Source organism: Daphnia magna, linkage group LG9 (genome assembly GCF_020631705.1).
Source record: "Daphnia magna isolate NIES linkage group LG9, ASM2063170v1.1, whole genome shotgun sequence".
Taxonomy (NCBI): domain Eukaryota; kingdom Metazoa; phylum Arthropoda; class Branchiopoda; order Diplostraca; family Daphniidae; genus Daphnia; species Daphnia magna.
The window spans coordinates 9,245,935-9,259,446 of record NC_059190.1 but is presented as its reverse complement, the minus strand read 5'-3'; the positions used below and the strand labels follow the sequence as shown (position 1 = coordinate 9,259,446).

The following is a 13,512-nucleotide window of genomic DNA, read 5'->3' as shown; positions in this document are numbered from 1 at the left end:
ACCTCTACCCAACGCCCCTCAACCACCTGTGAGGATTCATCGGGAGACGGGTACGGATAATGGAAACCACGGTGAGAGGGCTGCAGTTTTACCCGACAACAGCGTCCGTCCAGTACCGTCCCCGGGGGGAGTTCGTCAGCCAGAGACAGCAAGCAGGCCGGCCCGCCTCCCCACAAGGATACAGCTGGCTCGACGAGCTGGTCGACCGAATCGTTACCTCGCTTTGTTGCTGCCTTACACAATTTGTGTATTGGCCTTTCTCGGGTCAGTCAAGGTAGATGCGTTGCTTGTCCGAGACACCGTGATTTTCAATGAAAAGCCGGGTGTCCCGTTCGGAGAATCGTTCTGGACAGTCATAACAGACCTCGATATACGACCGGCAGAGGCAGTGGTTCAGACATTAAAAGTGAGGCTGAAGGAGTACGCGGACATGGCCGTTAAATGCCGTGAAACAGGAAATCAACAAGGTGCATCGGCGGCCAAAAAACTTGATGTCAAGTGTCATTGGTTTGAACGTGAATTAAATCAATCCGAACATCGACTAGCAACTTTTCGGGACGCCATTGGTTCTCCTTCCAAACAACGTCGAGCAGTGATCGATGGCGGCGGATTAGCGTTAAAGTGGTTGTTCGGAGTAGCCACCCAGGCTGATCTCGCTGGATTGAATAAGAAGATCACCGGCCTTACACACCGGGAAAATGAAATAGTCCATTTGATGGACCAGCAGGCAACCGTGGTGAACGAATCACTTTGGGAGATCCGGACAAATACCAAGTTGATCCAGGAGTTGGACCAGGACAAACGGCGGAACTAACAAAGAATAACAAAATTTTGCTTGGACGAATGGCAGAGCGTCAAGCTTACATGATCGAGTATTTCAATTTTTTCATCAATCTAGACACAGCATTCGAGTCGATGGAAGCGAGCCTGCAGTGGCTTCGAGACTTGGCAGACGCTCTTGACGAAGGGTTGGCCCTCTTGGCAAACGGCCGATTAGCACCTCAGATATTTCCACCTGCTCAAATGGCTTCGGTGTTGAAAGCAGTTAATCGACAACTACCCTTGGGTTGGGCAGTATCGAGTGAAGAATTATGGGTGACCTATCGTGAAGCTATGGTGACGGTGGCGGCGGTGGAGGGACGTTTTCGTCTCTTTATCAAAATTCCGATCTACGATCACACACAGCAGTATACCCTGTTTGAAATTTTCAGTTTACCACGAGCAACAGACAATGGCACCCATGGAGTGGCGATTGGGGACCTACCCAATTTTCTGACCGTTTCCACAGATTTGGAGACTTTTATTGAACTTTCGACTGCCGACGTTCGGGGTTGCAAACAATTGGAACGATTAATTTGTAATTTTCATACAGGTTTAGGAAAACGGGGAGCACGGAAATCCTGTGCGATTTCGTTATTCACCAATGACGCCAACCGTAAGCTAACGCAATGCAGACAACAATTTAAATAATGGAAAGGATCTGAAGTAGCTTATCTTGGAGAGAATCGCTGAGTGTTCTCAGCCGTTACAGCTCATGAGGTGGTGTTCTCATGCCCGATCGGTAGCAGCCAAGGGCCCCCACAATCACTGTTGCTGCCTCCGTTTGGGATTTTTGAGGTACCTCCTGGATGTACGGCTCGAAAGGAAGACTGGGTCTTCCCCGCCAGTTTGGACGGACTATTGGAAGCCTCGTTAGATCCTCTGGTGGAACCCACTCTGGCCGCAGTGGGATTTAATGTAACAACATTCAAATCGGTCGCCATCATTGAGCTCCCGAAGGCGAATGCCACAACAATTAACTTCATCAGCGATCTACTGCGCCGAAACGACGGCGCTCGTGCGTCGTCTGAAATGACAGGATTCCAGATTCAAGAGTTAATGAAGAAGACGACCGAAGAATTTCAGCTGTCGGAGCCAAGATATCCGTTTGAACTTCTGATCAAGTTACTATTACTAGTGGTGGCAACAACTTATCTCAGTTACCAAACTGTTTGGCTGAGAGGCCGTATGAGGGCCAACGAACAATTAGATGTTCAAGACGATCACTTCCTACCGCACCTCGAACAGGTGGCGGAGGTTTGACACGACATTTCCTTTTTGAATGTTTCTTTTGGGGTGTTCGTTTGGAATTTTTTGTTTTCTGGATTTTTTGTTTGTTCTTTATTTTGGTGTGTTGGGTTTTCTGATTTAGGGTTTTAAGACTTTTTGGGGTTACCGTTCTGGGGGTTTAATTTTATCAAGCAGTCGGGGGCGACCGCCTTCACGAGGGGGGATCTGTCACGTGGAGATCACGTGACATACGTGTGAGACACACCCCACACACGTCTCTTTCTTGGAAACAAGCAAGGGCGAATGTACGAGTACATTCGACCTTGCTTTGTCTGAATGTTGCGTTAGCAACACAGGACGCTTACACCTTCTCTAACGCTTCGGGGAAACAAGCAAGGGCGAATGTACTCAAACGTTCGGCCTTGCTTTGTAGTAAATAATTAAGGGTATCTTCTTCTTTTGTAGAAACAAGCAAGGGCGGATGTACTCGTACAACCGACCTTGCTCAGTAATAAGTCATACGGGTTATCTCGATTGTTCGTAGAAACAGCAAGGGCGAAAGCACTCGATGATTCAACCTTGCTGTTCGCCTACCATAAATAGGCGATGCAGTGTCTGTTGAATGGAATGTTCTTACTTGACGTCCTAAACTGTGGACGTCCTAATACACTCGTGTTACACATTATCCCCAAGTGTAACAATATTTAAAAAAATCTAAAATATCTATTGTACCTTCGGTGTTGATTGCCGGTGCTGGAAAATTGCGATTATTTAACCCAGGCGAGATTCTAGCTTGTTGGTCGTTGTAATCGTAATTATTGGAAATCATCATTGGATTTGCCAATGCAGAGTTCACAGGAAAATACTGCATAGTTGGCTGAGCAACATGAACTTGATTACCATTAACATTTATTCTTCTCGTTAAAAGTAAACACCTCGTAGACTAGTTTCACTGATTAACTTGTTTCTTTATTGTTGCTTGATATGAGACTCGACAAATATATCAAGGGAGAACAAAAGTATCCATAAGACCCGAGACAGTTTTCAAGTAAGAACAGTGATAAAACAGTATATCGGTGCAGACAACGTGAAGAAAAGAGAAGGGTTGCCAGATCGATAATAATCGCAACACTTCCATCTGCAGACGTTGACGATGGACCTGCTAACGGAGAGTTAACATCAAACAATCCACTTAACTGCTGGCTTTGCAGAACACAAGGAGTGAATCTCTCAATTGAAAATCGTTCAGCGGGAGCCATTAACGGCCCAGCTAAGGAAGAATCGAAAGATAACGATTGACTCAAATCTGCGCTTTGTTGAACTAAATGCGTAGAGCCATTAACAACTTGTCTGCTATGTCCAACAGCATTTTAAGCCAATCCCGCAGAAATAGAAGGAAGCTCTGGTTGAGTGCGCCCGTACATTCCGACACTACTGTCATCACTGCTGGAATCATGTACAAGTATCTTGCATGAATCGTTTTGTTGGCCTCTTATTTCTATGTCCTTGTTCATATTTTGTTCGGTTTCAGATGTTGAATTGATATCAGATTGCAGTGTTGCTATATTCTCTTTTGCACGAGAAGCCTCATAGGAATCTGCGAAATAAAAATTTTTCGAAAATGAATTGAAATAACCTAATAAAAATTTAAAACAAAACATACCAAAAGTTTTCCTAACCAAACCCTGATAAAGAAGCCAATCTTCTTTGGGAGTTTTACGCTTCACTGCAGCAACATCCCCAAAAGTCTTAGGATACCAACACTTATTCCCACCGATAACCCCAAAATCAGGTACAGTGGCAACGTGAAGGGCCTTTGTAGTTTGCAAATCAACAATAAAGTATTCGCCTGATGGATTCTGCAAACGGAATTGAAATTATAGTAATTGATAATGACAATTTACACGTATGTTCAAACAATATTTACAACTGACGCCATGGAAATGCAGATATGTAATAGACAACTTGTCAATTGTGTTAGATAAATTCATAAACTGTGCCTGGAAAGTGAGCATACTATTAGATGGTTTTAAGGTAACTAAATGAATATTTCCCATCATCGTGGCCAACATTCGAAATTAAAACGAGATGAAACAGGGATATGACATATTACCAATACAAATATCATAAAATTTCTACTTTACAAAACAAAAAATTGTAACTTACGACTTCAGCTTAAGGGAAAAGAAAGCAACGGAAGTGGCACCAAAAAACAGTGAAAATATTATAAGATCAGCAAGCCAAATATTCAGCAGCCACAAACCTCATGGACAAATTTCCCTAGGTCTAAATTTTTCTAACTATTTAACACGCTTAACGGAAGTATCTACAGGGTTTCCATGTTAACACAATTTTTATTTTTCGATATTCATGAATCATTATCTGAGAGCAATAAATAGGTGATTTATTCATTACGATATTCTGAATAAATAAATATTTGAATAAAATTTTATAGTATGCCTACTATTGTTTAATTTACACAAGTTATACTTTTACCTTTTTATTTTTGTCGAGGCAACGATCGTGCAGAAACAAATCCGTAGTGATGTTTCGTTATTGTTTTTTCAGAATGTTAGCGTTATCCGTTAAGTTAACGACGTATGATTTTTTCTCGTTACGTTAACTCGTTAATTAACGCGTTATTAAAATGTCTCCGTTAACGCAAATTTCACGTTATTTTTACCGTTATTTAATAAAAAAATTTTGACACTATCAAATCACGGTCTTGAGTACTTATATTGAAAATTGCTGTGTTGAACAATGAAAGAAAACGGAGAAAAACAGAAACTGCTGATTATAAATAAACACAAACAGACCAAAGAAAAAATTCCCAATTAAAAAAGCAAAGGCCTCAATAAATCCCTATTGCATGTGAGGAAGACTTTTGCAGCTAGAACTTCTTCCTCCGTCCTATTTTTGCGTCCAAGGCAGTGCCATCCGGCAATTTAAAATTCACGTTCAGATGAAGCAGAAGACACTGGTATAACCAGTAAATTAAAGGCCAGTTTGGATAAATAGGGAAAACGACCAGACAAATCCTTCCAGTAAGAGATCACATCTTGAACTGGTGGATCCTTAGAAAGATCAAATTCGTGATTTGCAAAAAGCAAGTAGTCTAAAAGTTCCTTTTCAATATTTGGACGTTGAATATCAGGATCAAGTTGAGTAGAAGTCGAACTGCCAGACATGGCTGATGATGAGCGAGATGAGAATTCATTTGAGAATCTGGTGGCTCTTTTTTTCATTAACAAACGAAAAGAAGACGTATTCAAGTTGTTGTAGCCAGTATCTTCTTTTTCTTGTTCTAATGCTTGAGTAGAATCGCTAGAAGTTGGAATAATAGGAGGCTCTGTTCCTGGAGTTGGAGTAGCGGAGTACGGCAACCCCATTTGCTTGGCAATGTTTACTACATGCTTAACAACGAGAGACTGAATATTGAGATCTTCAATGACGTGAATTCTGTGATTACAGTCGAGGTAAGTCGCTAGAAGGTAGGAGCCGTCAAAATCAGGATCTCTTTCATCAGACATGAAATTAAATCTTCTTTTGAGATCTTCCAGCATAGCAGTTGCCACGCCATTTAAACCCGTGATGCCAGAACACTTTTCTAGGTGGAGCTTCAACTCCTCAATACAAAGAAAGGCTGATGAAAAAGTTGCGTTCTTATCCGCACTTACTAGTTGTGTGAAGGCAGCAAAAGGTTCCAATAAATCAATGATGTTCTTCAACATTCTCCAAGAAGTAACCGACAAACTGTCCCAGCCCATTTCTTCACAAATGGTATTTACAAAATGGCGCAACTCGTACAAGCGAGAAAACACTAAATAGTTTGAAGACCATCTGGTTGAGACATCGCTCAATAATTCTTTACCAGAAAGAGCTATGAGACCAGGTGTTGCCACCGAAGACGTGTTGGTCTTGCTGACCAATTTTCTAGCTTGCTTGATAACGTTGGTGAAAGCAGGAACGGTTTGAATGTTTGGCGCTCTGTGCGATCCATCGTTTGATGGTCTGAAAGATTTTTGGGTTTTGTACTTGTCAAAAGTGGACATCACTAATTGAAGTTTATGTGAGATACAAGATAGTCTTTTCAAGTACTCTTCGTCAGTTTCTCCATGTAGTTGAGGAAAAATGGCCTGCAATTGCTGGGTTACTTGCACCTCAAATTGCAAGAATTCTACCTGATCGTTCTCGATTTCAATGGTTGTGTTGTCGTCGTTTTCGTCGAGTAAATCAATATCATCTCTTGTCTAGGACGAAGAAATAATATCTTGCGCGAGAGCATCAGAGAAGTCTTCTTCTTCAACTTCAGCAAAATCAAGTTCCACATCTGACATGTCAGAATACAAATTCGGCTCGGATTCTTCCTCTTGATCAATTGAGTTCATAGCGACACTATCAATGACTTCCTTGACATGATTAGCTTTAACATGTTTAAACGCCTTAATCATATTACTTCCGTTGTCTGTTACTATGATGGGAACTTTTAAGTCCCAATTGAGAAAGACTTTTTGGACAAGTTCAGCCACTGCATTCCCAGCATGGGGTGGAGGAAAGGAAGCCAATTCGAGAACAACTTTCTCAATGGCGTAATCCGTGTTGATATACTGTAGAGTAACGCCTAAAGAAAAATTTTTGAATTAATAAATAAGCTAACAATCATCGAAATTCAGATTATACCTAAGTAGGATGATGATAGGCCTTTTTTGGACCAAATGTCGGCGGTGGCCATTTGTTTGGTGAGGGCAGCATGAATTCTTTTTTTGATGAGAAGTCTACCTTTCTTGGCTAGTTCGACAATGTCTTTTGTAAGTCGTTGTCGGCATGGTAATCGATGTCGTGGATCCAAATTATGAATGTAGTTATTGAAATCTTGGTTTTCACATTGGGATGTGGGGAAAGAAGAAGTAGCAGCATAGAATGCAAGTTTCTTCCGAAGGATGATTTGTTGTTTACATTTGTTGGAATAGTATTTCCTTTTTAAAGCGATCTGAATACCACATATACAATTACATGAATTAGAAGCATTCCATCTATATTTACTGAAGTATAACATTATTACCTGATCAAGTGTTACTTGTTTATGTTTCTCATTCTTCGACAAATTTTGTTTCTTCGCTTTCTCACTTGGTGTTTCCTTCTTGTCTGATACATCTTTCAAATACTTCAAATAATCCTTTTTGTGGGTAGATTTCTTGAGGTGATTTATCAAGTTTGTCGTGTTTTTACCAGATAATTCGACTCCACACAACACAGTGTCACATTTGCTTTTGTTGGATTGCTTGTTGTATGTAAAATAGTGGTGAATCGGGTTACGTTTTCCTTTTCTTACACCCGCGGTAAGGAAAGGCTCACCTTCTAATTCCTCATCTTCTTTATCGTTGGGAACAGGAGAATCAGAGTCTGAATCTAACATTATGGCTTATGCACTCTAATTCTCTGCCACATTTTAAAAGCAAAAAAGTAAAGGACTTAAGAGAAAATAGCGGACTACTGCTAAGCTGTTATATTATTGGTTTTCATAGTCAACCTACTTCAATAAAATGTTGGAAGCACGCAAAAAATACAAAAAATAATACAAAAATCATATATTTGGCAGCGCTGCTTAAAAAAAAATAACGTAAAAAATAACGGCTGAAAAAGGCAAAACGTTAGCGTTATCCGTTAAGTTAACGAACACCAAAAAAGGTCCGTTAACGGACTTTTTACGTCATCCGTTAAAGTTAACGAAACAACACTACTATATGGGTTGGTTCCCGTAAGCTAAACGGAAAGCCTGTGCAAACAAACTCACGACTTACATATATTTTATTCATTTTTTGTAATAAATTTAAAAATAAACCATCCGGCAAATAGATAATTACTCCTTTATTTTTTCAATATTTCGTATTAAATGCTAGACTTAAAATAAAAATACGTTCAAGGGAAATATTTGAACACGGTTAAGTTTTCCCCTTTTGGAAACAAAGAAATTTTGACAATTAATAATGAAACTTAGTGATCGGCCCGAATTAGTTCTAATCGAGTTAACCGCCCCGCAACGATAAAGTGCATTCGGGGTTGAATTGAGGTGCCATTTTTTTCAACCAGGGCGGTGCGGGGGAAAATTTGAGGTTAACCCGTTGCCCCGAAGCAATAAAAAAAAATGCCGTTCTTTCAATTTCAGAGTAAAAATCGGGGCAAACGGGTAGAACGAGCTATTATCGGGGTTGTTATCGGATAGATCGGGTGAAACAGTCAATCGATAATGTTTTTTGCATTGATGAATCGATTGATTGCAATCCAATTGATTGCAAACCCCAATTGAATTCGAGGAGAAGAATTTTCCACCCTGAACCACGCCTTGATGGCCCGAAATGAGAAACCCGATTTGCAAAAAAGCGCCCCGATGGGCTCGAGGCCGATCCTTAAATGAAACAATTGAAAATCTTCTTGGCTGTTGGAAGGAGGTCCGTAGAATATAATTTTCGCACATCCATTGCACTTCCAAGGTGACTAGCCGACGGACATCCCTGGAATTACCCATTGAGTACATAGATATCTAACGGATGTTCGGCCATGATTCGGACATCCGACGGCAGAAATGCGCTATATGGGATTGGTATCCAAATTAAGTCCTAACCTAGAATCTTTTCCCCTAGCTTCTGTAATGTGTACAGCATTTTGCATTCCAATTACGATACCTCCTAACGGATTCTTCTTTACATTCCCACTAAATCATTGTCTTTTTAAATAAACTCTGATATTGATCTGACAACTTGAAAATTTCTGTTTTTCATTATCGGGTACAATCAAAATTGAAGGGACTAAAACGCGCTTGTACTAGATAGTAGAGAATGCTTTATAGCGTTCTCGTAAATGTATATAACAAATAAGGCTATCCATAAGACATCCATGGAATATTCGGGCATTAAAACTAGGTCCGTTCATATTCAGTTATCTACGGACATCCTATGATCTGTCTATTTCCTACGTTGGTGCTGGACAATAAAGCTGGGCAACCCACGGTTGTCCAGCTTTGGATCCAAGCAAAACGTTGGAAAAAAGACAGTTCATAGGATGTCCGTTTTCTGTCAGTCAAAGTGAGTATATCCATCGGTTGTCCAGCTTCGGATCCCAGAAAAACGTATAAAACAGACGGTCCATAGGATGTCCGTTTATTGTCGGTCAAAGTGAGTATATCAAATTGATATGGTCACTTTGACCGACAGTAAACGGACATCCAATGGACCGTCTGTTCGATTCTTTTTTTCTGGGATCAGAAGTTGGACAACCGATGGATATATGCTTTTTGACCGGATCTAAGCAGACGGTCCATTGAATGTCCACTGCTGACTGAAACCGGACGGACCAAGTTTGGACGGCCGGACGTTCCATGGACATTATATGGATGCGGCGTGCTAGTAGGGATGAAACTTTGGGTACATCGTTTGGGCTTAATATACGACAAATCAATAAAATAATACATTTTTTAGATACCTTAAAACCTTTAGCATGTTTTGATGCAAGAATATACTTTGATATTTTATTTATAGTTTTGGTGCTACAAATTACAATAATCTTACCCCCTCACGACACCCATTACGACGGCCATTATCATTGCGCACCTTATTCAAATTTATATGCAATAATTTGCTTATCAGTAAAACAAACGATTAAAAAAAAAAGAAGACTATTGTATCTGGGAAAGGAATTATTAAGATAAGCTTAGTATGTTTTCAAGGATAAAGTACAAGTATATTTATTTAAAAACATAAAAAACAATAAGATTCACAAACACACATTTAGGATTATTTCATAAAAAGAATACATAGACATTAAACATTAGCCTAACTAGATTAAAAAGAAATATTATTAGTCCTAGAATTTAAAGTTGGTAATCTTTCTTTCAGACAGATAGTGCTGTCTTCGAACTAAATGTTATTTTGAGTCCGAAACCTGTAAAACAAAAATAAAAGAATAATATAAAGACTTAACCATTAAAAATGTATAGAAAACCAGTTACCTGATTCATTATGTTCTGGTTTGTTTTGTAATGTTATAATAGTTTATATTTTTCATTTTAGTGTGTAATTTTCTTTGTTGTTTCTAAACGTAACCAACATACTTTACATATGTTTATAGCTTAGCCTTAAATAACACTATAAGGCATTCTAACCTTTCATTTTAACTAAATAAAAATCAATACCTGTTAAAGAATAATTTCAATTGATTATTTATGAAGAAAATTGTAATACTACCAGATAGGTGATAGATTTCTTTCTCCGTTAGAAATGAAACACAAAAAAATTTCCCTTTTAAAGTATATTGTTGCCTACACATATTTTTTCGCATTTGATTTTATCGCACAACGTAGCATTCGACTGCCGATTCTGTCTGCTATGACTGTATTTTGTTATTGTGTGAAATCTGAATAAATTTAAAAGTTTCGCTGAAAAAGTTAGTGTTTCGTTTCACGTTATTCATCGTTTTGTTTTTTGGGTTAGCAAAACTATGTCGTGTTCTTACTATGCAAATGGAATCGTAAATGATGCGAAAACTTGTTACTTGGATAAGTTAAAATTGTTAAATAGTGAGTGTCCCTATAGAGGCAATTCACTTCGTGGTTTCGCGTGTCAATTGTTTCTGCGTCTGCCATGTTTGCTGGTTGTTTGTGTTGTTTTTCTCATTGTGTTTATAGGCTGAGGTTGAAATTTATCAGTAAAAATTTAATTTGTGAAAAGACGGCTCAATTTTTTTTTATTCCTTCATCTCATTGCTACATGTTTTGGTAAGTATCTGTAAAAATTTTGTGTTAATGGACCTTTATTGTTTAATTTTTAAAAAATGTTTTGTTTAGGAAACGTTTTTGAGATTCATTTTGAGTTTAATTTGAACACAAATGTAACAATAAACAGTAACATTGACTGATTTTCTGACTATCTATTATTTCTCTTAAAACATCTTGATTTTGGAACACAATTAATTTGGTATCATGTTTCCTTTGCTGCTTTATGCTTACATCACAATTCATTGTTTCTTCGTAGGCAAAGTGGATTTTTTTTGCAGATATGACAGACCCATGACTGTCTGAAAACCTTCATACCAATGGACATAATACAGTTTTTGTGATACATGCGAGCAAAACAAGACTGATTGGCACATTTTATCATTTCTTGATTTATCACGGTTTTTTGACAAAAACAGGGCATTTAATTATTTTCGTCGGTAGTTACGTTGTATCGAGTTTTTGTGAAGTACTTACTTGTCAATTCAGGCAAGACTACACCTATGAACAGTTTGGATTTTGCTGCTAATTCATCGCTATATAATTGAGAGATGAGGTAATTCACCAAATTCAAATTAATAACCTGAGGCATTTTTTCACTGATTGTAAGTCCGTTACACCAATATTCTTCATGAACTGTGTACGGGCAATCACAACCTACTAATAATAGTTTGGCTGCATACCTACACCTATCTTCATGCTGCAATGTGGATGCATAAATTGACAAGTCAAATAAGTTGATTATTTGACCATCGGTATTTAACACAGATTCTTCTTCGAGTAAGGAATCTGACTCGAGAATTTCGGTTTCAAATACGTTGTCAGTTGTCACCCATGGCAGCCCTGAACAAAATATTTTTTTTAAATAAAACCATATAGGTCCATTAACACAAATTTTAACAAATACTTACCAAGAGATGTAGACATTAGATGCTGGAATAAAAATTAAAAAAAATTACACTGCTTTTCCACAAATGTTATTTATATTCAAAAATTTTAACATCACTCTATATTATGTTGAAATTGCCCAATAAAATATATGACAGGACAATTTTGTGCAGCGTGATTACCTTTATTGCAACTGAGATGAGACAGAGAGAGAACACATTTGACATGAACATGACATGAGTATTCAGACGACAAAAAGGAATACGGGCATCATAATAAAGAAGCCTCTGCTTGCCTCCTTTTTCAACATATTAGGGCTGTTCGACATCTTTTTTTACATTTGTTGCCATCGCGGCAACGCAGCAGTCGTTGGTAGATTTCATCTGCTATGACTGTATTTTTGTATTGTGCGAAATGCGTGAAATCTATTGCCATGCCGGTTCGAAAGGGCAATAGCCATAGAGAGCTATTGCCCTGTCAGTGCTAAAAACCCCATCTAGCGACGGCTATTGCATTTTACATTACGTACATACATTTTTACTTGATCGTGACACTTATCCAAAACTCTAATAAGTGATGAAGCAATTGGCATGTTATATTTAACTAATTGCTATTGATATTTCAGTAAGTATTTCTTTCTAATTGGTTTAATATGTTTGATGGATTGTTAAACTCAGTGTTTGAATTTTGTCTCTGGTAGATGATCTCATTATGACACTTTTGTCAAAGTGATACATAGCAATGGGCATGCTAGAATGTCACTTTCACTCATTGGTAGCCTATTGATGTTTCAGTAAGTTTTTCTTAATTGATTCACTCATGACTGATTAATAGTTCCACTCAATTTTTGAATTTAGTCCCTTGCAGATATTCTGAATTGGCGGTAGATAACATCCCAGTCATCTTTTGCGACACCCGCAAATTGTTATCTACAAGCAGTCCCAAAGGGAATATAGGTTCGCGAACGGTCGAGATCTTATCAAATTTCGAAACTCGATTCCGAGGTGACCTTCATAGAATTCTTTTCATCGAGCCGGAACATCCAATGTTCAAATCCGATGAATGCCCATCTTTGAATATCTCTTTTCACGCAATTTGTAACGAAGTGAAATACTGAAATGATATTTAAAATCAAAAGTGTCCAAGTGAGAGGGGTGCCGGTTGTATTAGGTTAGACATATGGCTTTTCCGAGAATTTGGTTCAGTTAACCTTTTTGAATAACGTTGATTGTACCCCATTGTAGACTGCGACCAGCAACGGGACTCACTTTTAACCGACTTTTAGATTTTGTATTTGAAACATCTCTTAACTTCATAAGCTTTTGCGTGATTGAAAAAAAACGGACTCGGAATAAAGTTGGGACTTCAAATGCAAAAATCTAAAAGTCGGTTAAAAGTGAGTCATGTTCCTGGTCGTAGGTTACAACGGGTTACAAACAAGGTTATTCAAAAAGGTTATCCGAACCAAGTTCTCGGAAAAGCGGCTCTTCCCTAGCAATTAAAGTTTTCTGCTATCGAAAAACGATTAATACAAGGTTGGAGATCTTTTCACGCTGATCATTTTTAATATAGGGTTTATGGTGTGCAAATGAGCGGGAGTGCCCGTAAAACGCGTTCAAAGTTTCGAGTTTTACGGGGCTGACGCGCTGCCTAAGCCGGCCAGAAGGGGGGTCGAGTGGGGGGGATTGCGCGTACCCATGGGAGAGGGGCAGTGATGGGTATACTTGACCCACATGCCCACATCATATCTAAGGCCATGTTTTCCGATCGGATTTCCCTTGGCACCTCGGCCAGAGGGTGGTCTAATG

At 38.8% G+C, this 13,512-nt stretch overlaps 2 protein-coding genes across 4 annotated transcripts; both read right to left on the bottom strand.

Moving 5' to 3' along the window:
* Positions 1-4,787: 4,787 nt before the first annotated feature.
* On the bottom strand, positions 4,788-7,539 carry LOC116930809. Of its 2 annotated transcripts, none has more exons than XM_045178805.1 (3): positions 7,112-7,539; positions 6,730-7,039; positions 4,788-6,670 (listed from the first exon to the last, which is right to left on the bottom strand). In XM_045178805.1, the coding sequence occupies exon 3, from the start codon at positions 6,099-6,101 to the stop codon at positions 4,995-4,997; it is 1,107 nt and encodes a 368-aa protein (XP_045034740.1). In that variant the 5' UTR covers positions 6,102-6,670; positions 6,730-7,039; positions 7,112-7,539; the 3' UTR covers positions 4,788-4,994. Both variants share the same exon structure in this region, with proteins under 2 accessions (XP_045034740.1, XP_032794096.2).
* Positions 7,540-10,956: 3,417 nt separating this feature from the next.
* Positions 10,957-11,939, bottom strand: LOC116930810. 2 transcript variants are annotated; one of them, XM_032938207.2, is made up of 4 exons: positions 11,887-11,939; positions 11,728-11,749; positions 11,500-11,659; positions 10,957-11,352 (listed from the first exon to the last, which is right to left on the bottom strand). In XM_032938207.2, exons 1-4 carry the CDS (start codon positions 11,935-11,937, stop codon positions 11,241-11,243), a joined length of 345 nt encoding a protein of 114 aa, XP_032794098.1. In that variant the 5' UTR covers positions 11,938-11,939; the 3' UTR covers positions 10,957-11,240. The 2 variants fall into 2 exon arrangements, with proteins under 2 accessions (XP_032794098.1, XP_032794097.1); XM_032938206.2 differs by having other exon boundaries at positions 10,957-11,659.
* Between the last annotated feature and the right edge of the window lie 1,573 nt (positions 11,940-13,512).

Coding starts and splice junctions, on each gene's coding strand:
- LOC116930809 (XM_045178805.1), bottom strand. CDS start 6,101: ATGTCCACTTTTGACAAGTACAAAACCCAAAAATCTTTCAGACCATCA.
- LOC116930810 (XM_032938206.2), bottom strand. CDS start 11,937: ATGTTCATGTCAAATGTGTTCTCTCTCTGTCTCATCTCAGTTGCAATA. Junction 11,750..11,886: donor TCATCTCAGTTGCAATAAAG/GTAATCACGCTG, acceptor TTTTTATTCCAG/CATCTAATGTCTACATCTCT. Junction 11,660..11,727: donor TCTAATGTCTACATCTCTTG/GTAAGTATTTGT, acceptor TATTTTGTTCAG/GGCTGCCATGGGTGACAACT.